The 27,298-nt window shown below is 45.9% G+C and overlaps 1 protein-coding gene across 1 annotated transcript in view; it reads right to left on the reverse strand.

The window, feature by feature from the left end:
• Positions 1 to 27,298, reverse strand: part of LOC126295216 (growth factor receptor-bound protein 14-like) — an 857,388-nt gene that overhangs the window by 260,826 nt on the left and 569,264 nt on the right. Inside the window, exon 7 of the mRNA XM_049987559.1 lies at positions 22,707 to 22,835. Coding sequence (XP_049843516.1) covers positions 22,707 to 22,835 — 129 coding nt within the window. The remainder of the gene's footprint in view (positions 1 to 22,706; positions 22,836 to 27,298) is intronic.

Genomic DNA, 27,298 nt, shown 5'->3' on the forward strand with positions numbered 1-27,298 from the left:
AGAATTTTAGAACACGTTTTTTGCTCGCGTATCATGTCGTTTTTGGAAACCCGGAATCTACTCTGTAGGAATCAACACGGATTCCGGAAACAGCGGTCGTGTGAGACCCAACTCGCTTTATTTGTTCGTGAGACACAGAAAATATTAGATACAGGCTCCCAGGTAGATGCGATTTTCCTTGAGTACCGGAAGGCGTTCGATACAGTTCCGCACTGTCGCCTGATAAAGTAAGAGCCTACGGAATATCAGACCAGCTGTGGGGCTGGATTGAAGAGTTTTTAGCAAACAGAACACAATCAATGGAGAGACGTCTACAGACGTTAAAGTAACCTCTGGCGTGCCACAGGGGAGTGTTATGGGACCATTGCTTTTCACAATATATATAAATGACCTAGTAGATAGTGTCGGAAGTTCCGTGCGGCTTTTCGCGGATGATGCTGTAGTATACAGAGAAGTTGCAGCATTAGAAAATTGCAGCGAAATGCAGGAAGATCTGCAGCGGATAGGCACTTGGTGCAGGGAGTGGCCTGGTGTGGTGAGAGGTACAGGTAATCCCAGTCTTCAAGATGGGGCGTCGAGCAGATGCGCAAAACTATAGACCTATATCTCTGACGTCGATCTGTTGGAGAATTTTAGAACATGTTTTTTGCTCGCGTATCATGTCGTTTTTGGAAACCCGGAATCTACTCTGTAGGAATCAACACGGATTCCGGAAACAGCGGCCGTGTGAGACCCAACTCGCTTTATTTGTTCATGAGACACAGAGAATATTAGATACAGGCTCCCAGGTAGATGCGATTTTCCTTGAGTACCGGAAGGCGTTCGATACAGTTCCGCACTGTCGCCTGATAAAGTAAGAGCCTACGGAATATCAGACCAGCTGTGGGGCTGGATTGAAGAGTTTTTAGCAAACAGAACACAGCATGTTGTTATCAATGGAGAGACGTCTACAGACGTTAAAGTAACCTCTGGCGTGCCACAGGGGAGTGTTATGGGACCATTGCTTTTCATAGTATATATAAATGACCTAGTAGATAGAGTCGGAAGTTCCGTGCGGCTTTTCGCGGATGATGCTGTAGTATACAGAGAAGTTGCAGCATTAGAAAATTGCAGCGAAATGCAGGAAGATCTGCAGCGGATAGGCACTTGGTGCAGGGAGTGGCAACTGACCCTTAACATAGACAAATGTAATGCATTGCGAATACATAGAAAGAAGAATCCTTTATTGTATGATTATATGATAGTGGAACAAACACTGGTAGCAGTTACTTCTGTAAAATATCTGGGAGTATGCGTGCGGAACGATTTTAAGTGGAATGATCATATAAAATTAATTGTCGGTAAGGCGGTTGCCAGGTTGAGATTCATTGGCAGAGTCCTCAGAAAATGTAGTCCATCAACAAAGGAGGTGGCTTACAAAACACTCGTTCGACCTATACTCGAGTATTGCTCATCAGTGTGGGATCCGTACCAGATCGGGTTGAGAGAGGAGATAGAGAAGATCCAAAGAAGAGCGGCACGTTTCGTCACAGGGTTATTTGGTAACCGTGATAGCGTTACGGAGATGTTCAGCAAACTCAAGTGGCAGACTCTGCAAGAGAGGCGCTCTGCATCGCGGTGTAGCTCGCTGTCCAGGTTTCGAGAGGGTGCGTTTCTGGATGAGGTAGAATTAGAGAGATTCGAGCGCGCACGGAGGCTTTCCGGCAGCCGCTCTTCCCGCGAACCGTACGCCACTGGAACAGGAAAGGGAGGTGATGACAGTGGCACGTAAAGTGCCCTGCCGTACACACTTGCGGAGTATAAATGTAGATGCAGATGTCGAGAAGTGACTCGCAGGGCCGTCTTTGCGACGCCCGCTGCGCGGCGCTAGCTGCGGAACACGCACGTGTGTTTGAGTGCGTGTCCGGGAATAGTCGGGCCTCCCACGCTTCCCAGCGCTGCCACAGGAGCGGCTGCCCGGTTATTCCTGCCGCTCCCTGCTCTATTCCGGGACACATCTGGAGACCCCACTGAACGTTACCGCCAGCCAGCGAACAAAGTCTGCCTCAAGGTCACGTGTCATCAACACTGCCACTGACACCACCACCACCACCACCACCACCACCACTATCATCATCATCATCATCATCATCATCATCACCACCATCATCATCATCATCATCATGTTGTTGCTGTTGTGGTCTTCAGTCCTGAGACTCGTTTGATGCATCTCTCCATGCTACTCTATCCTGTCCAAGCTTCATCTCCCAGTACCTACTGCAACCTACATCCTTCTGAATCTGTTTAGTGTATTCATCTCTTTTTACCCTCCACGCTGCCCTCCAATACTAAACTGGTGATCCCTTGATGCCTCAGAACATGTCCTACCAGCCGATCCCTTCTACTGGTCAAGTTGTGCCACAAACTTCTCTTCTCCCCAATCCTATTCAATACTTCCTCATTAGTTATGTGATCTACCCATCTAATCTTCAGAATTCTTCTGTAGCACCACATTTCGAAAGCTTCTATCATCATCATAACCACCACGTAACTGCGCAGAAGCACTTTATGCTGTGTCACAGAGAGTAATTTTGTACGACCCTATCACTTCCCCACTCTTCCAAAAAAAACATTTTGTCAATAGAGTGAGTGATTATTCTGCAATTTTTTTTTTGTTTACCAGCGTACCGGTACGAAATGAGCGTTTTTTTGTGAAAATGAAACACTAATTTTGAGTTGAAAAGTAAAAACATTTTATTCAAAGTACTGACCATTGCTTTCTATACATTTTGACCACCTTTCTGGCCATTTGTGGACACCACGCCAATAGAAATGTTCGTCTTTTGAAGCAAACCAATCAGACACCCAATTTTCGACTTCTTCGTAGGAATCAAAGTGTTCCTCAGCCAATGCGTGTCCCATTGATGAAAACAAATGGCAGCCAGAAGGGGCCAAGTCTGGTGAATGAGGCGGGTGAGGTTGCAGCTCCCACCCAAGTGTTTTGATTGTATCCTGAACCAGTTTTGATTTGTGTGCAGGTACACTGTCGTGTAAAAAAAAATTCTTTGCCACGTCTTTCGGCCCATTCAGGCAAATCCAACACCTTCCATGAAAACGCTGACATGTTAAGCAAATCCAGTAGTATGTCACATAGCTCCGAATAAATCGTGACATTAAATAAACCAAAGTACTACAAGTAACGAGTGAGCAAATGGAATACCACAGACCAACACAAGAATGCCTAAATGCATGTCATACCTTCCCACCGTGAGACAGACGCAGTTCCGAGGGGAGAAATGAGAACAGAAGCCGAGAGCATAACTGTGTTAAACTGGAAGGCCCTACGATAAGGGACGGACACCCACGTCGCCAGCTAACCGCTAGGACCACCCCCCAGCCCATGTTAAATGCTAGAGACCTCCAGAAGAACAGTATAGGTCTCACGAGAACACAAAAAGGGCTACCCCAGCCTCAATTTTTAGCGTGAGACTTCTTCGCGTCTCTGTTACGTAAAGGACCACCCCCCAGCCCATGTTAAAACACAGAGCCCTCCAGAAGAACAGTATAGAAAAGAACCACACCCCAGCCGCAGGTTTTAGCGTGAGACTTTTTCGCGTCTCTGTTACGTTGCAAACTTTAAAAACATTTCCCCACCACGAAAAGTATAACGTTTCTCATTGGATAGACAGAATTTTTGTAGGCGGAGCTTAAGGTTAACATTGAGACCCTGATTGGTCAGATGAAAACACAGCCAGATGGTTTTTTTTTAAACCAACTTCGGTAAATGGTAGTAAGGAGAAGTTAGGAGAAGAGAGTTGCTTCCGAGTCGGCGAGGTGAGGGGAGCTGTGCTGCCTGCCGCCCCCTGACGAACACCGACAAGGTAATGAAAGCAAGCGATGCCGCATTTTTGAGCGCATAAGGCTTCACTCAGAACTGCAGAAGTCTCATCTGTTACACCCCCTTTTTGCGTAATACTAGTGTCGATCGTTAATTAAAGCTCATGGTGTTCACATTTCCTACTTGAAGTAAAAAAATCTGAAACGCGAATATTTTTCTGTTATATAGTTATTGAGAAACCACATCAGCCACTGTAATTTACGACAAGTTAGATACGTAATTAAAGATAATTGAGGGTCACTATAGATCATTTTGATAGTTTTCTCTCTTGTGAAACTTAATTTAAACCTAGATTATAGATGTGACATGGCATAGGTCATCCTTTGATCCATTGTAGAACTTGCGAACCCATTCAGGGAATATTCGTTCACATTTTTGTTGAACGCTTTTGTTTTTTACCACCTTGCATTAAAAAACTTCCTTTTATCAATACTGCAATTTAGAAACGATGTTTTGTGAGTAGAATAAAATTTCCAATGGTAAATTTAACTGCTTTTTCGACGTTATTTTACCAGCTAACTGAAAATAGGAAAGCCTTGAACCCCTTCCACTAAATTTAGTTAGTATTAAGATTCTTTTACAGGGAGTGCAGTGGAGCTGACGCTGAAATCATTAAGTATTTGGCTATATCATCGCTAGTCTGACTGAACTCTTCTGAACTCTACATGTCATGTGTGGTCTGGCGTCTCCTTACCAGCAACAGGTCCCACCTTCAAACTAGTCAATTCCCTAAAAAACACGCTCAGAGCATCGTTGCGCGAAAGTGGTAGGGAGACAAGATACAGAACAAACAGACACCATGCAGAATGTTAGACAATGCATAGTTAAAATTGATCATTTGTTGTCTGTGGCGATTAGTATTCGCCGGCCGGTGTGGCCGAGCGGTTCTAGGCGCTTCAGTCTGGAACCGCGTGACCGCTACGGTCGCAGGTTCGAATCCTGCCTCGGGCATGTATGTGTGTGATGTCCTGAGGTTAGTTAGGTTTAAGTAGTTCTAAGTTCTAGGGGACTGATGACCACAGATGTAAGTCCCATAGTGCTCAGAGCCTTTTGAACCATTTGATTAGTATTCACAGTTTCACCGGGTTTTAGAAGCTCGTGATACACCACACCTTTCTGATGCCACCAAACACACAGCAGTGTCTTCTTGCCGAATCGATTTGACTTTGCAGTCGATGGTGATGGTTGTCCAGAATTAACCCATAATTTTTCTCGTTTAGGGTTCTTAAAATAAAATCATTTTTCATCGCCAGTAACAATACGATTTTCTTTCATAAAAATGCTGCATTTTTACGTTTTCCACTGTGCCATTACAATATGAATGCAACAGAACTGATCTGGAGCCAATTTAGGGGATTTGTCGCGAGAAATAACAAGACTGTTACGATGTCAGACGTACCGGAACTAACGCACGCAGCTTTTTCACACGTCACAGCCGAACGCTGGCGTGATATACACTCCTGGAAATGGAAAAAAGAACACATTGACACCGGTGTGTCAGACCCACCATACTTGCTCCGGACACTGCGAGAGGGCTGTACAAGCAATGATCACACGCACGGCACAGCGGACACACCAGGAACCGCGGTGTTGGCCGTCGAATGGCGCTAGCTGCGCAGCATTTGTGCACCGCCGCCGTCAGTGTCAGCCAGTTTGCCGTGGCATACGGAGCTCCATCGCAGTCTTTAACACTGGTAGCATGCCGCGACAGCGTGGACGTGAACCGTATGTGCAGTTGACGGACTTTGAGCGAGGGCGTATAGTGGGCATGCGGGAGGCCGGGTGGACGTACCGCCGAATTGCTCAACACGTGGGGCGTGAGGTCTCCACAGTACATCGATGTTGTCGCCAGTGGTCGGCGGAAGGTGCACGTGCCCGTCGACCTGGGACCGGACCGCAGCGACGCACGGATGCACGCCAAGACCGTAGGATCCTACGCAGTGCCGTAGGGGACCGCACCGCCACTTCCCAGCAAATTAGGGACACTGTTGCTCCTGGGGTATCGGCGAGGACCATTCGCAACCGTCTCCATGAAGCTGGGCTACGGTCCCGCACACCGTTAGGCCGTCTTCCGCTCACGCCCCAACATCGTGCAGCCCGCCTCCAGTGGTGTCGCGACAGGCGTGAATGGAGGGACGAATGGAGACGTGTCGTCTTCAGCGATGAGAGTCGCTTCTGCCTCGGTGCCAATGATGGTCGTATGCGTGTTTGGCGCCGTGCAGGTGAGCGCCACAATCAGGACTGCATACGACCGAGGCACACAGGGCCAACACCCGGCATCATGGTGTGGGGAGCGATCTCCTACACTGGCCGTACACCTCTGGTGATCGGCGAGGGGACGCTGAATAGTGCACGGTACATCCAAACCGTCATCGAACCCATAGTTCTACCATTCCTAGACCGGCAAGGGAACTTGCTGTTCCAACAGGACAATGCACGTCCGCATGTATCCCGTGCCACCCAACGTGCTCTAGAAGGTGTAAGTCAACTACCCTGGCCAGCAAGATCTCCGGATCTGTCCCCCATTGAGCATGTTTGGGACTGGATGAAGCGTCGTCTCACGCGGTCTGCACGTCCAGCACGAACGCTGGTCCAACTGAGGCGCCAGGTGGAAATGGCATGGCAAGCCGTTCCACAGGACTACATCCAGCATCTCTACGAACGTCTCCATGGGAGAATAGCAGCCTGCATTGCTGCGAAAGGTGGATATACACTGTACTAGTGCCGACATTGTGCATGCTCTGTTGCCTGTGTCTATGTGCCTGTGGTTCTGTCAGTGTGATCATGTGATGTATCTGACCCCAGGAATGTGTCAATAAAGTTTCCCCTTCCTGGGACAATGAATTCACGGTGTTCTTATTTCAATTTCCAGGTGTGTATGTCACATTTGACGGCGTTACATGCGTTAGTATTACCTATTCTTTTTGAGGCCACTTACGTTAGTAAACCTCAAGGTGTGTTCCCTCGGTAGCTCGGAGAATGTCGAGGCGGTATTCCAGATCCCGCCAGGTGTTTCGTAACGTCACGGTACCCTCAGCAGCTTCTATCCTAGCCTTCAGTTCGTCGACGTCACCAAATGGTGTGACGAATACTCTGTCCCTGACATAGCCACAGAAAAAAAAGTCAAGGGGCGTAATGTTTGGAGAGCGGGTTGGCCAGAGTGTTGGACCGTTCCTTCCAGTCCACCGATTCGGAAATGGTTCATCCAGGAAATCACGCATTATCAAAGCCCAGAGGAGGGGTGCTCCATCTTGCTGGAAAAGTATCCATGGTTGACATTCTTCTAAGTGTGGGGCAAAGAACTGTTGAAAACGTCTAAGTAAATGTTAGCGGCAATGGATTTTCCCGCGAAGAAAAGCGATACATAAACCTCGTTATGCATTAGGCCGCACCAAACATTCGCTGTTTCACTGTCTCGCTGTGATTGTACAGTATCATGTGGAGACTCTGAACCCCATACACTGACATTATGCCTATCTACCGTTCGACAGACATGAAAAGTGGATTCATCGGTGAAGCATATGCGACTGAAGTAATCGTTAGCGCCAACAATCCTGTTGGGAATCTCAGTTTCAAATGCAGCACGTGTCAGCAAATCGTTCGGCTGCAAGGCCCCTGTACGATTTGCACTTTGTAAGCATGCAGCGTAAGCCTCTCACGAAGAATCTTCACCACACTTGCTTGCGCTATTTGAGGTTCACACGATGCTTGACGATTTGTTTCAGACGGACTCCGTTGACACGATTGCCGAACACGATTAAACAGTTGCGTCGCACACACGAGGCCTGCCACTTCGAGGACGACATTCAACGCAGCCTGTTTCGATAAACGTTGCATACCGTAGCTCGAAATTTACGCTGAAGACGGACCACCCTGTATAAACCAGTTGTGTCAAAACATTTGTGTAATGCACTGTTAGTTAGGATGACGTCTTCACTTGTATCATTATACAGGGTGAGTCACCTAACATTACCGCTGGATATATTTCGTAAGCCACATCAAATACTGACAAATCGATTCCACAGACCGAACGTGAGGAGAGGGGCTAGCGTAATTGGTTAATACAAACCATACAAAAATGCACGGAAGTATGGTTTTTAACACAAACCTACCTTTTTTTTAAAAGTGGAACCCCGTTAGTTTTGTTAGCACATCTGAACATATAAACAAATACGTAATCAGTGCCGTTTGTTGCATTGTAAAATGTTGATTACATCCGGACATATTGTAACCTAAAGTTGACGCTTGAGTACCACTCCTCCGTTGTTCTATCGTGTGTATCGGAGACCACCGAATTACGTAGGGATCCAAAGGGAACGGTGATGGACGTCAGGTACAGAAGAGACTGGAACAGCACATTACGTCCACATGCTAACACCTTTTTATTGGCCTTTTTCACTGACGCACTTGTACATTACCATGAGGGGTGAGCTACACGTACACACGTGGTTTCCGTTTTCAATTACGGAGTGGAATAGAGTGTGTCCCGACATGTCAGGCCAATAGATGTTCAATGTGGTGGCCATCATTTGCTGCACACAATTACAATCTCTGGCGTAATGAATGTCGTACACGCCGCAGTACATCTGGTGTAATGTCGCCGCAGGCTGCCACAATACGTTGTTTCATATCCTCTGGGGTTGTAGGCACGTCACGGTACACATTCTCCTTTAACCTACCCCACAGAAAGAAGTCCAGAGGTGTAAGATCAGGAGAACGGACTGGCCAATTTATGCGTCCTCCACGTCCTATGAAACGCCCGTCGAACATCCTGTCAAGGGCCAACCTAGTGTTAATTGCGGAATGTGCAGGTGCACCATCATGCTGATACCACATACGTCGACGCGATTCCAGTGGACCATTTTCGAGCAACGTTGGCAGATCATTCTGTAGAAACGCGATGTATATTGCAGCTGTTTGGGCCCCTGCAATGAAGTGTGAACAACGTTTCAAGCGTCAACTTTAGGTTACAATATCTCCGGATGTAATTAACATTTTACAATGCAACAAACGGCACTGATTACGTATTTGTTTATATGTTTACATGTGCTAACAAAACTAACGTGGTTCCATTTTAAAAAACGTAGGTGTGTGTTAAAAAACATACTTCTGTACATTTTTGTATGGTTTGTATTAACCACTTACACTAGCCCCTCTCCTCACGTTCGGTCTGTGGAATCGGTTCGTCAGTATTTGATGTGGTTTACGAAGTATATCCAGCGGTAATGTTAGGTGACACCCTGTATATGCCAAGTCTTCCCGACTGCCAGTTACGCCTCGCCTCTGCGCGTCGCCACCGACATGACTGGAAGAATGTTGCCTGGTCGGACGAGTCTCGTATCAAATTGGACGTGTACGGGTATGGAGACAACGTCATGAATCCATGGACGGATCTTGCATGTCAGCAGGAGACTGTTCAACCTCGCGGAAGCTCTGTAATGGTGTGGGGAGTGTGCAGTTGGAGTAATATGGGGCCCCTGATATCTCTAGATAGGACTGACAGGCGGCATGTACGCAAGAATCCTGTCTGATCATCAGCATTCACTCGTGTCCAATGTGCATGCCAACAGACTTGGGCAATTTCAGCAGGACAATGCGCCACCCCACACGGATGATGCCCTCGTCCCCTCCATCTACCCCTCCTACCAGCTTTGATCTCCCCTTTTTCCTCCTCCTGTGTTTTGCCTCCAGGGCACTCCCTCCCCATCCTCCCTCCTCTCCTCCCTCCTCCCCTGGCCTCCACAAACTCCCATACCCCCTCCCTTCCCCCTCCCTTCTTCTCTCCCACTGGCATCTTCCCCCCCCCCCCCTCCTCCCCTCACCCCTTCCCTCTTGTAGGCCCCTAGCTTTTTCGTGTGCGCCCGAGATCGTCGCCACTGTGCTATTTTTGTGTCTTCCCATCAGTTACTCAGTGTCTCTCCTTCATTCCTCTTCCGTTCACGTTTGAAACTCTGTGTCTCCGTTGTGCGCAGTGCTGAACGTTTTTATACAAACAGTGCGTCCGTGAACGCCAACATTTATTTTAATATCTATGTCTCCTGTTTTTATCCTCCATTTATGTTTGTCAATATGTCTTCCTGTTTTATGTATGTTTCTTTTCTGTCGCCGAAGAGCGGCATAGATAGGCCGCTGCCGGCCTACCTTTCTGCAAAGATTTTAAAATTACATTAAAGAAAAGAAACACCCCACACATCCAGCATTGTTACAGAGTGGCTCCAGGAACACGTTTCCGATGGGCACCAAACTCCTCGGACATGAACATTATTGAGCATATCTGGGATGCCTTGCAACGTACTGTCCAGAAGAGCCTCCATCCCTCATACCCTTACGGATTTATGGACAGCTCTGCAGGACTGATAGTGTCAGTTCCGTCCAGCACTACTTCAGACATTAGTCCATGCCACGTCGTGTTGCTGTACTTCTGCGTGCTCGCACAGGCCGTACATGATGTTAGGCAGGTGTCTTAGTTGCTTTGGCTCTTCAGTGTAAGATCGGGTATAGTGTTCAAATGGTTCAAATGGCTGTGTTCATCAGCCCTCTAGAACTACTTAAACCTAACTAACCTAAGGACATCATACACATCCATGTCCGAGGCAGGATTCCAACCTGCGACCGTAGCGGCCGCGGGGTTCCAGACTGTAGCGCCTAGAACCGCTTCGCTACTCCGGCCGGCGGGTATAGTGTGATCGCACACGTAGCGGCGTACTGATTTGGAAAGATCGGCTGTCTCCGGCCGATGTATGTCGTCGGTGGTACCGATCAATATGAGAGCCACTGTGACCGCGTTCTTCGCTGCCTCGTCCCGTCTGGCGACGGCATAAGCTCCATCGTCGTAGTCATCAGAGTATAGGGCACAGTAACGACAACAAACACAACAGCAGCCTACCCAGCCTCACTCCACCCACGTTCCCATTAGTTGAAAGTCTGCGTTTGGCAGGTGTCGCAGCCGCTTTGTTCGGAGCGGTTCTGCGGAGGCGGGTTCGCCGACACGAGAGGTACAACAGCCGCCGTGCGCGTACCGACATGAAAAAAAGAGGCTGGGCGGGGCGGAGTGGGAGGAGGAAAAACAAATACGACAGCTGCGGCAGGCAACGGAGAATTAGAAGGGCGTGCGTGTCAAGTCGCGCGCCACTTGGTTCGAGGCCAACGTAAGCAAACGAAGCGCGCCTGCCAGGGGGCACATCGGCAACACGCAGCACGAAGCTGCGTGGCGGGCAGCCTGCGCTGGCAGGCGCGCAACTCGAGGTACTTCTGCGGGACGATGATTTGTTGCGGTCTCACACGCGACATAAAAGTAACTATGCTGCCTGACAAAATACAGACAGGTCCAAAAAAATGTATCCACTGTTTAAAAGTCCATAACTGGCAAACTAATTAACAGAGTTGTGTCATTTTTGGTGGAAGTGTAGCTGAAAGTCCAACTTAAAGATATCACTGCAGGTGTTCGAAATGGTCACCATTAACATCCACACACAAACGATGCCGCAACTGACGACTGCAACGTGTTCAGTTGGATATTTGCACACGAATGTACGATGGATTCTCCAAGTCCATCCAATGTGCGTGGCTATTGTCGATGAACGACGCCCTTTAGTGCTCCCCACAGGTAAAAGTCCAGAGGAGTTAGGTCTGCGGAACGTGGTGGATACTCCACAGCATCTCTACGGCCTATCCATTTTTCCGCCGGCGCAGTTACCGGTGAGGTGTACCTTCAGAAGCTTCAGACACCCATTTTACCTGCCATCTTTTACTTGTACGGAGACGGGACAGTTTACTTTCAACAAGTTGGTGCCCCAGCCCACTACCAAAGTCGCGTTAGGGCGTATCTCGTCGAAAATCGACCAGGAAGACGGATAGGGCGTAGAGGTGCTGTGGAGTATCCATCGCGTTCCCCAGACCCAACTCCTCTGGACTTTTACCTGAGGGGATCACTAAAGGACTTCGTTTATCGACAATAGCCAAGCACATTGGATGAACTTCCAGAATCCATCGTCCATTCATGTGCAAATATCCAACTGAACTCGTTGCAGTCAATAGTTCGTGCTGGAGTTGGACGGCATCGTTTGTGTGTGGATTTTGATGGGTACCATTTCGAACACCTACAGTTGGACTTTAAGCTACACTTTCACCAAAAATGAGACAACTCTGTCAATTAGTTTGCATGTTATGGACTTTTAAACAGTGGATACAGTTTTTTGGACCCCTCTGTAAGTGAAGCACCCAGGCGGAAGCGAAATGAGACGGTATTGAACTTATTTCACTGATAACAAAACCGATTTGTAAAATGATTGGGGAAAGCGGCAACAAAACGACTGTTCACGTTGGCGTGTAGAGTGTATGAGTCTTACTTTCGGGAAGCCACACTATTCCGAAGACTGCAAGAGTTGGCACGTGCGAGAATTATCGTACAATCAGCTTAACAGTTCATGCGTCCACGATCCTGACAAGAATAACATACAGAAGAATGGCAAAAGAAAACTGCGGATGTTTTAGATGACGATCAGTTTGACTTTAGGAAAGGTAAGGCCGCCGGAGAGCCAATACCGGCGGGTTTGTGTCGAGGTCCGGTGAGGCGGCCAGTCTGTGGATGGTTTTTAGGCGGTTTTCCATCTGTCTCGACGAATGCGGGCCGGTTCCCCTTATTCTGCCCCAGCTGCACTATGTCGGCGACTGCTGCGCAAACAAGTTCTCCACGTACGCATGCACCACCATTACTCTACCACACTAGTCTGGTGTGAGACGTTCCCTGGGGGTGGGTTCACCGGGGGCCGAACCGCACAACAACCCTGGGTTCGGTGTGGGGCGGCGGAGGGGTGAAGTGGACTGCGGTAGTCGTCGTGGACCACTGCGGCTGGCGGCGGGAACGGAGCCTCTCAGTCGTTTCCGGGACCCCGGTTAACAAACAATGCAGTACAATATAAGGTGCTACACTGGACTTCTTTTAATTAAAGGCCGGCCGTTGTGGCCGTGCGGTTCTAGGCGCTTCAGTCTGAAACCGCGCGACCGCTACGGACGCAGGTTCGAATCCTGCCTCGGGCATGGATGTGTGTGATGTCCTTAGGTTGGTTAGGTTTAAGTAGTTTTAAGTTCAAGGGGACTTATGACCGCAGATGTTAAGTCACATAGTCCTCAGAGCCATTTGAACCATTTTTTTTAAATTAATGAGAGTCAAGCAGGGCCTGATGATGATAGCAAAATGTCCTTTAGACCCAACTTTGTGTGTATTCATACTGAGACGGTAATTACAGGTAGGAGGCCTCAGGTTTCACGTAGATCGGACGTTGGGCAGTACGACAGCTGCTGAAGCAAATACAACACCGACTGAAAAGGGAATGGCAACAAACCCTTTTTCTTCTTTCGCTTACGCCATAGTCCCGCAGCGATCGCAGGGCCGGCGCAGTTACAACGGATTTGGCAATGTTAGTTGTAGGGAAGGCCGGATGTCCTTCCTGCCGCCACCCCGTACTCCCCGAAACGGAATTAGTGTACCCAAACTGTCGGCGTCTAGTGTTAATCGTGAAATAGTGCTAACGTGTTTAAAATGTCTGCGACGCGTGTAACAAGCGGAGCTTCTGGACCACCTCAGTATTCACATAGCGGGATAAATGAACTCGAAACTTCGGGTTTGCTGCCAGATCCCAAAATCGATTCCACAAGAAACTTCCTGGCAGATTAAAACTGTGTGCCGAACCGAGACTCGAAATCGGGACTTTTGCCTTTCCCGGTAAGTGCTCTACCGACTGAGCACGACTCACCCCAGTAAGTTTCACATCAGCTCACACTCAGCTGCAGAGTGACAATCTCATTCTGGAAACATCCCCCAAGCTGTGGCTAAGCATGTCTCCGCAATATCCTTTCTTTGAGGAGTGCTAGTTCTGCAAGGTTCGCAGGAGAGCTTCTGTAAAGTTTGGAAGGTAGGAGACGAGGTACTGGCAGAAGTAAAGCTGTGAGGACGGGGCGTGAGTCGTGCTTCGGTAGCTCAGTTGGTAGAGCACTTGCCCGCGAAAGGCAAAGGTCCCGAGTTTCAGTCTCGGTCCAGCACTCAGTTTTACACTGCCCGGAAGTTTCATATCGGCGCACACTCCGCTGGAGAGTGAAAATCTCATTCCGGAACTCGATTCCATATTTCGTCGATCCAGCTGGTCGCCATCTTGAGGAAATGCTGCTTCTTCTGGTGAGTCCCTCCGAGAACTGACGCCAGACTGCAAATCGACGTCCTATATAGGCCGCCGTTGAGTACACGGCGCATGCGCCTGCCATCACGGTTTCTGCCTTCCAAAACAGGGAGGTGGCGCCGCCCTCAGTGAAACACTGCTGGCAACGATATATCGCAATCAAGGCCGCACCGAAGACGTTCAATTTTGATGCGAGATGGTACAAGATTCCACGTCCTAACAAGAGGAAACCCATTGTCTCTGCTAATTAAATTATCCGCCAACAAAATGGCAATTCCCTCTTTATAGACACTGTTCCAAAAACCGGAGGTGTTGGCAACTAACACAGTTTCGTCAAATTTCATACCGTGTGCCTCATTTGAGCAGTGTTCTTCTACTACCGATTTTTTTTTTCCTCGCTGTTGTAGCCTCGTATGACGGCGAAGTTCGACACACCTGTCATGAACTGTGCGACTCGAACGGCCAATGTAAGCCTTCCCACATTGACACCGAATTTTGGATACACCGGGTTTCCTAAGCCCCAAATCATCTTTCACAGAGTCGAATACTGCCATAATCTTAGAAGGCCGACGGAACACACTAGTAATGTTACAATTCCTGAAAATTCTTCCAATGTTAAACAGTATGCCACAGCGTAAAAAATAAAGGCCATCGATGTATGTCTCTGATCATGCACCTCCAGTGATGGTCCAGTCTCCCGAGGGTCAATCGGAAGAAATAATGCAAGAAGCGTCGGGCTCGATAGCATTTCTTCCGCAGAGAGAGCAGCCATTCTTTCCCTTAGGAATGATGATGAACTATAATCCGCTGGTCATAAGACTAAACCTGGTGTAAGCATTGTACTACGTTTTATTCCGCGTTTGCTGGATCCTCATTGGATTTCTGTTTCTTTGGGAGTGCACCCAAGCTGTCTCGAGTACTGTCAAGTACGGTAATGAGGAGGATAGGTTTTGTGCTGTGCGTTACTCCCACATCGAGTTAGCGACAATGCGGGACAACAGCTTTAGCGGCGCATTTAACTCGGACAGCACTGGCCGGTCAGCTGGTACAGCTAGCCTGGTGTGGCGTGGCCAGCTGCAGTTCACACGCAGAGAGAGGCGAGCACAGGAGCAACACAGCTTCGAATGTTATTTAATTTTCAAGCAGCATGAAATAATACATTGCAACTCTGCCACAATCCGCTCCTTTGACGACTAGACGAAAACCGCAACACGTAATCGTTTTTAGCTAACGTACTATTCTACTTAAAAACACGAATGATGAAAATTGCTGACTTTGTCACAGGTTAATTTTTCTGAATAAGCTGTGTGTAGCGTAAGAGAGTACTAAAGATTTCACGTAAAGTTAAATATTGAAACTACTGAAGGTATTACTAACAGTCAGTCATCTGGTAATCTCTTAGCTCCTTCCTCATCCCAATCCAAAAAGTACATTTCAGTTCTGGCAGTGTCACCTGCTACGTTGATAGCGAGTGTATCAACAACAGAATCCACGAAGCCAAACAGGCGCAGCATTTTCTCCTCTTCTTTTATGACGAGCCGTTCTATATCCCGCCATCGTTCGGCAGTGACGTGTGAGAAACTTGCGTGCGTTAGTTCCAGAACGTCTGGCAGATTAACAACCTTGTCACTTCTCGGGTTAAATCGCGCAGCTTGGCTCCAGATCAGTTCTGTTGGGCTCATATTGTAATGGTACAGTGGCAACGGTAAAAATACATGCTGTGCAAATGATTGTTTTTCATGTTTCTACGATATTTATCTGCCTCTGTGGTATAAAACGATGGGCACAGTCCAAATAAAAAGGATTTGGTTTTTCACATGTGCTTTAAAAAATTAAGGTGTTTGTGTTTTCTTACTTTAAACAACTTTTATTATCAGTCTTTCATAAAACATCGCTAATTAACAACTTGTATTTCAAATGGAAACAGGAATATCTCGCCCAGTGTGAAATTAGAAACAAGAAGATGATGAGTTGTATAATGACGAGATGTTTGTATGTGAAATTGAACGAGAAAAAAATGATATTGCGGAGATTTGAACCAACGCACGAGTAACCGCTATATTTTCACCTTCCATTACACTAAGGACTGCGTTGTTGTTGTTGTTGTGGTCTTCAGTCCTGAGACTGGTTTGATGCAGCTCTCCATGCTGCTCTATCCTGTGCAAGCTTCTTCATATCCAAGTACCTACTGCAACCTGCATCCTTCTGAATCTGCTTAGTGTATTCATCTCTTGGTCTCCCTCTACGATTTTTACCCTCCACACTGCCCTCCAGTACTAAATTGGTGATCCCTTGATGCCTCAGAACATGTCCTACCAACCGATCCCTTCTTCTAGTCAAGTTGTGCCACAAACTCCTCTTCTCCCCAATCCTATTTAATACTTCCTCATTAGTTATATGATCTGCCCATCTAATAATCAGCATTCTTCTGTAGCACCACATTTCGAAAGCTTCTATTCTCTTCTTGTCCAAACTATTTATTGTCCATGTTTCACTTCCATACATGGCTACACTCCATAAAAATACTTTCAGAAATGACTTCCTGACACTTAAATCTATACTCGATGTTAACAAATTTCTCTTCTTCAGAAACGCCTTCCTTGCCAATGCCAGTCTACATTTTACATCCTCTCTACTTCGACCATCATCAGTTATTTTGCTCCCCAAATAGCAAAACTCCTTTACTACTTCAAGTGTCTCATTTCCTAATCTAATTCCCTCAGCATCACCCGACTTAATTCGACTACATTCCATTATCCTCGTTTTGATATTGTTGATGTTCATCTTATACCCTCTTTTCAAGACGCTGTTCATTCTGTTCATCTGCTCTTCCAAGTCCTTTGCTGTCTCTGACAGAATTACAATGTCATCGGTGAACCTCAAAGCTTTTATTTCTTCACCACGGATTTTAATACCTACTCCGAACTTTTCTTTTTTTTTTCTTTATTGCTTGCTTAATATAGAGATTGAATAACATCGGGGACAGGCTACAACCCTGTCTCACTCCCTTCCCAACCACTGCTTCCCTTTCATGTCCCTCGACTCTTATAACTGCCATCTGGTTTCCATACAAATTGTAAATAGCCTTTCGCTCCCTGTATTTTACCCCTGCTTCAAAGAAAGCATTCCAATCAACATTGTCAAAAGCTTTCTCTAAGTCTATAAATGCTAGAAACGTAGGTTTGCCTTTCCTTAATCTTTCTTCTAAGATAAGTCGTAGGGTCAGTATTGCCTCACATGTTCCAGCATTTCTACGGAATCCAAACTGATCTTCCCCGAGGTCGGCTTCTACTAGTTTTTCCATTCGTCTGTAAAGAATTCGCGTTAGTATTTTGCAGCTGTGATTTATTAAACTGATAGTTTTGTAATTTTCACATCTGTCAACACCTGCTTTCTTTGGGATTGGAATTATTAAATTCTTGTTGAAGTCTGAGGGTATTTTGCCTGTCTCATACATGTTGCTCACCAGATGGTAGAGTTTTGTCAGGTCTGGCTCTCCCAAGGCTGTCAGTAGTTCTAATGGAATGTTGTCTACTCCGGGGGCCTTGTTTCGACTCAGGACTGCGCCATACGTTCAATGTGGGTTTGTTTATCGACTACAGGGAAAATTTCAAAGCCGATTAACAACACAAATTCATGAAAAACATTAAGGACAGCCTATTTCTCGGCACTTTACTTTTTAACCGTGTTCCACGCGCGTGTTTTACTACGGAACAGAAAGCAGCCTCAGCCATACTGTGCGTTAACAGCGCGACAATCAGAGCACAAGGCTGCAGAGGCTGTGACTGGACTCGATTTTTGCATAAAGACTACGTAGCTAAAGCGTGATTCACAGAATGGTCGATGACTGCTAACATTAAAATACTGCAAACTTTCATTTACCATAACATAATAGTAAGTTAGCTGAAACAAAAGTAGGGCCTACTTACAAGAGCATAACAACATTTACATCAGGTTTATTCTATCGATGAATGGATTATAGTAGTTCAATGTACAGGACACTGGACTCGCATTCGGGAGGACGATGGTTCAATCCCGCGTCCGACCATCCTGATTTAGGTTTTCCGTGGTTTCCCTAAATCGCTCCGGGCAAATGCCGGGATGGTTCCTCTGAAAGGGCACGGCCGACTTCCTTCCCCGTCCTTCCCTAATCCGATGAGACCGATGACCTAGCTGTCATGTCTCCTTCCCCAAAGAACCTAACCCAACCCCAATGCACAGGAAAATGGTTGTGGATGGCATGTTACGTTCGGGACCTGAAGATGACACCATGTCGTGTCGAAACTGGAAGCATATTTTTTAAAGGAATAAACGACGTTATATTCCCACACGGCCGCTGGCTTTGTCGTCAAAGAACCGGGTGATCAAAAAGTCAGTATAAATTTGAAAACTTAATAAACCACGGAATAATGTAGATAGAGAGGTAAAAATTGGCGCTCATGATTGGAATGACATGGGGTTTCTTTAGAACAAAAAAAAACCATGTTTACAAAATGTCCGACAGATCTCTTGCGCGTGTCCTTTGGTGATGATCGTGTGCTCAGCCTCCACTTTCGTCATGCTTGGCCTCCCAGGTCCCCAGACCTCAGTCCGTGCGATTATTGGCTTTGGGGTTGCGTGAAGTCGCAAGTGTATCGTGATCGACCGACATCTCTAGGGATGCTGAAAGACAACATCCGACGCCAATGCCTCACCATAACTCCGGACATGCTTTACAGTGCTGTTCACAACATTATTCCTCGACTACAGCTATTGTTGAGGAATGATGGTGGTCATGTTGAGCATTTCCTGTAAAGAACATCATCTTTGCTTTGTCTTACATTGTTATGCTAATGATTGCTATTCTGATCAGATGAAGCGCCATCTGTCGGACATTTATTGAACTTTTGTATTTTTTTGGTCCTAATAAAACCCCATGTCATCCCAAGCATGTGTGTCAATTTGAACCTCTCTATGTAAATTATTCCGTGATTTATTCAGTTTTCAAATTGATGCTGACTTTTTGATCACCCGGTACTTCACTTTTTCTGCTACGCAGCGTAGTTTGTGTGATAGAGAATCTCCTCCCGCAACTGTATTCCTCGCTGAGTACCCGCTGCTGTTTTATTGCTTCGTCTGTACCTGCCTTTGACGTGGGAGCGAGAGCGACTCACGAGTGCACCTTCTGGGAGGTGCATCGAGTTATGAGCTCCCACCTCGCCTGCTTGTAGTGTGGGTAGCCACCTATCACACCCTAAAATTGAAGGTGCCAATGCGGCGTCGTTTTTGAAATATTGCCTGTTGAAGTTTCCGCAGCTCTTGATATGCAGAAAAGTTTCACTACTTTGGCAAGTGAACGAGTAACCGAGCGGCGCCGGCACGGTAACTCAGCGTGTTCGGTCAGAGGGTTAGCTGTTCTCTGTAATAAAAAAACTGAGTAAATCGATCAACAACGAACTGAAACGGGTGTCTTGCGACGTCCGCCCCGAGCAGATGCAACGAACAAAAACGAACAAAATGAGATCAATTTAAAAAAAAAGAAAGCGTGTTCGGTCAGGGGGCTAGCTGCCCTCTGTAATAAAAAGACTGAGTTAATGGATCAACGACGAACTTAAACGGGTGTGTTATGACGTCCGCTCCAAGCAAATACAACGAATAAAAACGAAGAAAATGAGATTTTTTTTTAAAAAAAGAAAAGTGGCAAGCGAGCGAGACTGCCGTCCAGGCGACCTAGGTTCGAGACCCGTCTATGCTACTTTTGCTTCCTTTTCGTCAAATGCCTCTTCAAATTTATAATTAATCGTCAGAATTCCGCAAGGAATTGATTAAAAAGAATTACAAGGCGCTACAAATCAAAATTACACAATGAATGTCAAATTTTGTCAAAATTTGTTAGATCCTGCCGTTCTTCATTGTTAGGTGGAGCCCACAAAAGACCTCCTTGGTTTTTCACCAAATGTTCAAAATTGTCAAAATTGCACTGACTGACAACTCGTGAACAGCTTGCAGTTTTTGTTCCATTTTAAAGGATAAACGCCTGCCAAGCTTTCAACTGATGAGAAACGTTTATTCGGCAGTTATGACCGTCGCTACTCAGGTACACGGCGACAAGAGTCCCATTATTCGTGGAATGGCAGGTACAAATACGGAAACGCCAACGGTCACAGACCTTAAACAGGACTTAGGCAGGTTCGAATCCTGCCTCGGGCATGGCTGTGTGTGATGTCCTTAGGTTAATTAGGTTTAAGTAATTCTAAGTTCTAGGGGACTGATGACCTCAGATGTTAAGTCCCATACTGCTCAGAGGCAGATTTGAGGACTTTGGCGCGACGACGCGTCAACTACCTGACAGGTATAAAATTTTGTAGGAGACTGTCCCATAGTTTGCATGACGGGTTATGACTATTTTCGAAGAAATATTTTAACAACTTCTCTCAATTTTCAGGTAAATAGGCAAATTTGTGTATTCCAACGCTTTTGATTACGGTTAATTTCGTGTTAAAATAAAAAGAAACGCAAAAGATTGAAACAAAATGTGACATTTTTGAGGACTTTAGCGCGACGACGCGCCTACTATCTGACAGGTATAAAATTTTCTAGGACCCTGTCCCAAAGTTTGCAAGACGGGTTTATGACTATTTTCGAAGAAATATTTTAACAACTTCTCTCGATTTTCAGGTAAATACGGAAATTTATGTATTCCAACGCTTTCGATTACGGTTAATTTCGTGTTAAAATAAAAAGAAACGCAAAAGATTGAAACAAAATGTGACATTTTTGAGGACTTTGGCGCGACGACGCGCCTACTAACTGACAGGTATAAAATTTTCTAGGACCCTGTCCCAAAGTTTGCATGACGGGTTTATGACTATTTTCGAAGAAATATTTTAACAACTTCTCTCGATTTTCAGGTAAATACGGAAATTTATGTATTCCAACGCTTTCGATTACGGTTAATTTCCTGTTAAAATAAAAAGAAACGCAAAAGATTGAAACAAAATGTGACATTTTTGAGGACTTTAGCGCGACGACGCGCCTACTGTCTGACAGGTATATAATTTTCTAGGACCCTGTCCCAAAGTTTGCATGACGGGTTTATGACTATTTTCGAAGAAATATTTTAACAACTTCTCTCAATTTTCAGGTAAATAGGCAAATTTGTGTATTCCAACGCTTTTGATTACGGTTAATTTCGTGTTAAAATAAAAAGAAACGCAAAAGATTCAAACAAAATGTGACATTTTTGAGGACTTTAGCGCGACGACGCGCCTACTATCTGACAGGTACAAAATTTTCTAGGACCCTGTCCCAAAGTTTGCATGACGGGTTTATGACTATTTTCGAAGAAATATTTTAACAACTTCTCTCGATTTTCAGGTAAATACGGAAATTTATGTATTCCAACGCTTTCGATTACGGTTAATTTCGTGTTAAAATAAAAAGAAACGCAAAAGATTGAAACAAAATGTGACATTTTTGAGGACTTTAGCGCGACGACGCGCCTACTATCTGACAGGTATAAAATTTTCTAGGACCCTGTCCCAAAGTTTGCATGACGGGTTTATGACTATTTTCGAAGAAATATTTTAACAACTTCTCTCGATTTTCAGGTAAATACGGAAATTTATGTATTCCAACGCTTTCGATTACGGTTAATTTCCTGTTAAAATAAAAAGAAACGGAAAAGATTGGAACAAAATGTGACATTCGATTTGTAATTTTGATTTATAGATGCTTGTAATTCTTTCTAATCAGTTCCTTGCAAAATTTTCAGGGGTAATTATAAATTAAAACACGCATCTGAAAAAACAAAAGTAGCATAGACGGGTCTTGAACCAGGGGCGCCTAGACAGAGTTTTTTTTTTTTTTTTTTTTTAAATAAGGAACCGCTGCGGGAGCAAGACGTCAGGTAGGTCAGGGGTCGACACCGGAAGCCTGGCCATCCCGCCGCCAACCCCAAGCAGCGTCTTCGAGGATCGAAGGATCAGGAAGAGGATTTAGTGGGTTGGCCTATGTTGTTTTATTTCTTTCTGTCTTTAATTTTTTAATAACATTTTTAATTTTTTTGTATTTATGGATATATTTTTGTTTCATTGCAAAAAAAAGATCCTACAACTGCCTTAGCCGAGCGTCCGAGTCGTCGTCTCGTCTGTTGTCGGGGGGGGGGGGGGGGTCCCCCTATTCCGTCCGTAGAGGATCAATATGTTCGAGGATTCTTCTTCATTTTCAGCGTCTCACACCCGGAACGCCCCAGTGAACAGGAGGATCCGTAAACAATGAACCTAAGTAGTTTGCGAAACGGGTTCTGTACTTCGCGTGGCGGCTGAAAGCTGCACGTGACGTCATCAATAGGCACCAAAAGTCTGCCTTTGGGAGCATGCCTTACAGCCAGTTAATGGCGTACGTCCCGGTTGACCACTCGGCTACTCGTTCACTTGCCACGGAGCCGCAAGAGCTGCGGAAACTTTAACAGGCAATATTTCAAAAACGAGGCCGCATTGACACCTACAGTTTTAGTGTGTGACAGGTACCTATCCTCGCTGTAAGCAGGCGAAGTGGGAGCCCATAACTCGACGCCACCTCTCAGAAGGTCCCCTTGACAGGCGCCCGGTAGAGTAGGGTGGGCGGCGCGATGCGATATGCCCTGCGGCGTCGTGTGGCCCGGTCCAGCCTACCTTGTGCGAGATGTAGAGCTCCTGGCCCTGCAGCAGCAGGAAGGCGCGCGTCCACGTCTGCTTGCCCGGGTCTCGAACCCAGACCGGCGAGAAGATGGGCGGCAGCACCGCGGAGCCCCCCACCACGGCCTGCAACAGGGGAGCGAGCGGGTGCTGAGTAAAAACGCAAAGTCCTGTTCCTATTAATAAAAAAAAAACTACATGTCTGTAAGAGTCCGTGGTCATTGATGATGATGATGTTCGGTTTGTGGGGCGCTCAGCTGCGCGGTCATCAGCGCCCGTACAAAGTCCCAACTTTTTCACGTTCGTTCTAACCACTGTCAGCAATTGTGAGGATGATGATGAAATGATGATGACAACACAAACACCCAGTCCTCCGACAGAGAAAATTCCCAACCCGGCCGGGAATCGAACCCGGGACCCCGCGATCCAAAGGTAGCAATACAACCCACTACACCGCGAGCTGAGTTCTTCGTGGTCATTACGAATATTTTCTGAATAAAACAGGGTGCTCTGATTGTTGCCTGCATCATGACTGGAACAGGGAATTGTATCTATGCTTCATAGATGTAGAAAAGGCATATGACCGGGTCCCTAGGAGGAACTTATTGTCTGTTCTACGAGATTATGGAATAGGAGGCAAACTTTTGCAAGCAATTAAAGGTCTTTACATGGATAGTCAGGCAGCAGTTAAGAGTTGACAGTAAACTGAGTTCGTGGTTCAGAGTAGTTTCAGGGGTAAGACAAGGCTGCAACCTGTCTCCACTGTCGTTTCATATTATTTATGGATCATATCTTCTAAACAATAGACTGGCTGGGGTGAGATCAAGATACGTGAACACAAAATAAGCAGACTCGCATATGCGGATGACTTTGGCAGATTCGATTGAAAGTTGGCAAAGTAATATTTCGGAGCTAGCTCAGAAATGTAAGGACTATTAGCATATCCAAAACGAAATTAATGTCAGTGGGAAAGAAATATAAATGGATTGAGTGCCAAATAGGAAGAACAAAGTTAGAACAGGTGGACGGTTTCAAGTACTTAGGATGCATATTCTCACAGGATGGCAACATAGTGAAAGAACTGGAAGCGAGGTGTAGCAAAGCTAATGCAGTGAGCGCTCAGCTACGATCTACTCTCTTCTGCAAGAAGGAAGCCAGCACCGAGACTAAGTTATCTGTGCACCGTTCAATCTTTCGACCAACTTTGTTGTGTGGGAGCGAAAGCTGGGTGGATTCAGGTTACCTTATCAACAAGGTTGAGGTTACGGATATGAAAGTAGCTAGGATGATTGCAGGGACTAGTAGATGGCAACAATGGCAGGAGGGTGTCCACAATGAGGAAATCAAAGAAAAACTGGGAAAGAACTCTATAGATGTAGCAGTCGGGGCGAACAGGCTTAGATGGTGGGGTCATGTTACAGGCATGGGAGAAGCAAGGTTACCCAAGAGACTCATGGGTTCAGCAGTAGAGGGTAGGAGGAGTCGGGGCAGACCAAGGAGAAGGTACCTGGATTCGGTTAAGAATGATTTTGAAGTAATAGGTTTAACATCAGAAGAGGCACCGATGTTAGCACTGAATAGGGGATCGTGGAGGAATTTTATAAGGGGGGCTATGCTCCAGACTGAACGCTGAAAGGCATAATCAGTCTTAAATGATGATGATGAAACAGGGTGATTTTTTTTTTGCACAGTGCACAAATTCTGGTGACTGCTCGACGAGAGGATATGGAACAAAAAATGTGTAATGAACTTACCTCCAGAAATACATGATACTAGAGACCATTTACTCAATCACACAACGTTACAGAGACTGCGGTCTAATACGCGCTGTACCATGCAGATACAGTTACAATATGCATGGTTTCCTCCTTGACGGTGGTACTGTTCCACACACATCGTGTCCTAGTTCCCTGTCCTGCCATAGTAATTGGTAATGTAGTTTCCGATTCACATCTCTTGCTGACTGAACTTGCTGTGCATGTGATACAGAGTTGTACACAATGGAAAGCTTGCTGCGGGAGTGGCCGCGCAGTTAGAAGCGCCATGTCACGGATTGCGCGGTCCCTCCCACCGGCGGTTCCATTTCTCCCTCGGTCATGGCGTCTGTGTTGTTCTTAGCACCGCTTGTGTGTGACTCAAGGGACCGATGACCTCAGCAGTTTGGTCCCTTAGGAATTCACTCACATTTGAATATTTTTGAGAGCTTGCCGACATGGTGTGTACTAGCACTCCGTCTTCAGGCCACGAGCGGCCTACCGGTACCATCCGACCGCCGTGTCATCCTTAGTAGAGGATGCGGATAGGAGGGGCGTGGGGTCAGCACACCGCTCTCCCGGTCGTTATGATGGTTTTCTTTGACCGAAGCCGCTACTATTCGGTCGAGCAGCTCCTCAATTCGCATCGACACATTGATTTTGATCTCAAATTTCTGTATGTAACGCACTTGTGATGCGACATGCGCATTGTGTATTCTAGTTTGATATCTTCCTGTAGTTTGCACTGTTAGGTGAGGAAAACATTACGAGGGAAAACATTAGCATAATAATGGTGCAGAAGTGGAAGAAATTTTTTTCACATATACTACAGATTATACATAAATTGAAGAAGAAAGAAAAAATTATGTGATATTATATAAGAGTAGCAGAGATGAAAGTGTGATTAAACAATATAAATTTTATAGGGCACATAGTATAGGAAATCATTCAAAAAACAAAAAACAAAAAAATTATGAGCAGTTGGCAGTTTCCATTAACATGCTAAACAAAAAACTAAAGTAGAAACACTAAAAAATGTGAAGAGCACTGGACAATCAGTCTAATTTCTCATGCAGCTAAAGTCTTGCTAAGAGTGTTGAATAGAAGGTTATATGGCAAGCTGGATAGAGGGATTGCAGAGGAGCAGTTTGGATTTAGAAGAGGAAAAGGAACAAGAGATGCTATTGTCCTGTTAAGAACTACAGTGGAAAGATATATGGAAAAAGTGTAGAGAAACCTTGGCTGTGTTTATAGATTTAAAAAAGGCTTTTGACAGTGGAACAAGCTGTTGGATATTTTGAAGAGGATAGGAGTAGATTGGAAAGAGAGACGACCGATACAGAATCTATACTTACACCAGAAAGTAAGGATAAGGATTGGACATGAAGTGTCAGAAGGAAGCAGCACTGGACGAGGTGTTAGACAAGGTTGTTGCCTTTCTCCACTGTCTAACGTATACCTTGCAGAGATTATTGAGAAAACCTTAGATGGGAAAAGAGGAATATGTATTCGTGGAAAGAGAATAGAATGTATAAGATCTGATGACATGGTATTAGGGGCAGAAATTGAGCGGACAGTGAATAACATGCTGAAAGATCTGAATGAAGCTTGTGTGGAATATGGGATGCAAATAAACACAGCGAAAACAAAGAGTGTGGTCATCAGTACAAGACGCAGCACTCCGTCTTCAGGCCACGAGTGGCCTACCGGGACCATCCGACCGCCGTGTCATCCTCAATGGAGGATGCGGATATGAGAGTTGTGGGGTCAACACACCACTCTCCCGGTCGTTATGATGGTTTTCTTCGACCGGAGCCGCTACTATTCGGTCGAGGAGCTCCTCAATAGGCAATACGAGGCTGAGTGCATCCCGAAAAATGGCAACAGCGCATGGCGGCCTGGATGGTCACCCATCCGAGTGCCAACCACGCCCGACAGCGCTTAACTCCGGTGACCTCACCGGAACTTTTTTTTTTTTGTAACGTAATAAGCCTTTATTTACAAGTGAACATATACATTGCTTGATCAAATATACTTTTAGGTTTTACACATACAGTAATCGTATCTTTTTTCTATAGTCTTTCTTTTATTTTCTTTATGATTTCGTTCTTTCTGATAAGCAAATTTTGTTTCTAATTATTTTCTTTTTTTATATTTGTCGGTTTCTAGTCTGATTTTTCTGCGCTGTGGTGTTTTTTGGCTCTAGTTCTGGGTGCACTTGTTAGTGCTGTATTTTTTAATTATTTTTTAAGGAGTATTGGATGACATTTAATGAGATTAATTTGATTGGTGCCAAATGATGGCGTTGCCTATGGTGTTTTCTTAGAGAAAGGCATTTGGCTGCGGGCGGCGGGATGCATGGTTGTATAAGATCTATCCTCACCGACAACGACCGGAGCATTCAATGTCTCCAACACGTGGCTGACCGCTTGTCTGAGACAGAGTCGTTTCAGGATGCAGTAAATCGTCAACGACGTACCCGAAATGTTCTGACACCGCTCTTGCAGGAAAACGTGATTAACACTGTGCAAGGCGACCCCCGTGTCAGTACCGGGAAGTTGGCCTGCCAGTACAGGGTAAGCCAGGCGACCGTGTGGGAACATTCTCCATGACAGTTGTTACTGCCCTTATCACTTACGACGTGTGCAGGGCTTATTAGCGGTAGACTTTCCACATCGGAAGCCGTTTTGTCACTGGTTTCTTCAACAGCCCACCAAGATTCCGGGATTTGTGTCATCCTTTACCCAGTATGGTATCTTCAGAAGAGCGGTGCGTTTCGCCACAGGGTTATTTGGTAAGCGTGACAGCGTTACGGAGATGTTTAGCAAACACAAG

Source organism: Schistocerca gregaria, chromosome 11, assembly GCF_023897955.1.
Source record: "Schistocerca gregaria isolate iqSchGreg1 chromosome 11, iqSchGreg1.2, whole genome shotgun sequence".
Taxonomy (NCBI): domain Eukaryota; kingdom Metazoa; phylum Arthropoda; class Insecta; order Orthoptera; family Acrididae; genus Schistocerca; species Schistocerca gregaria.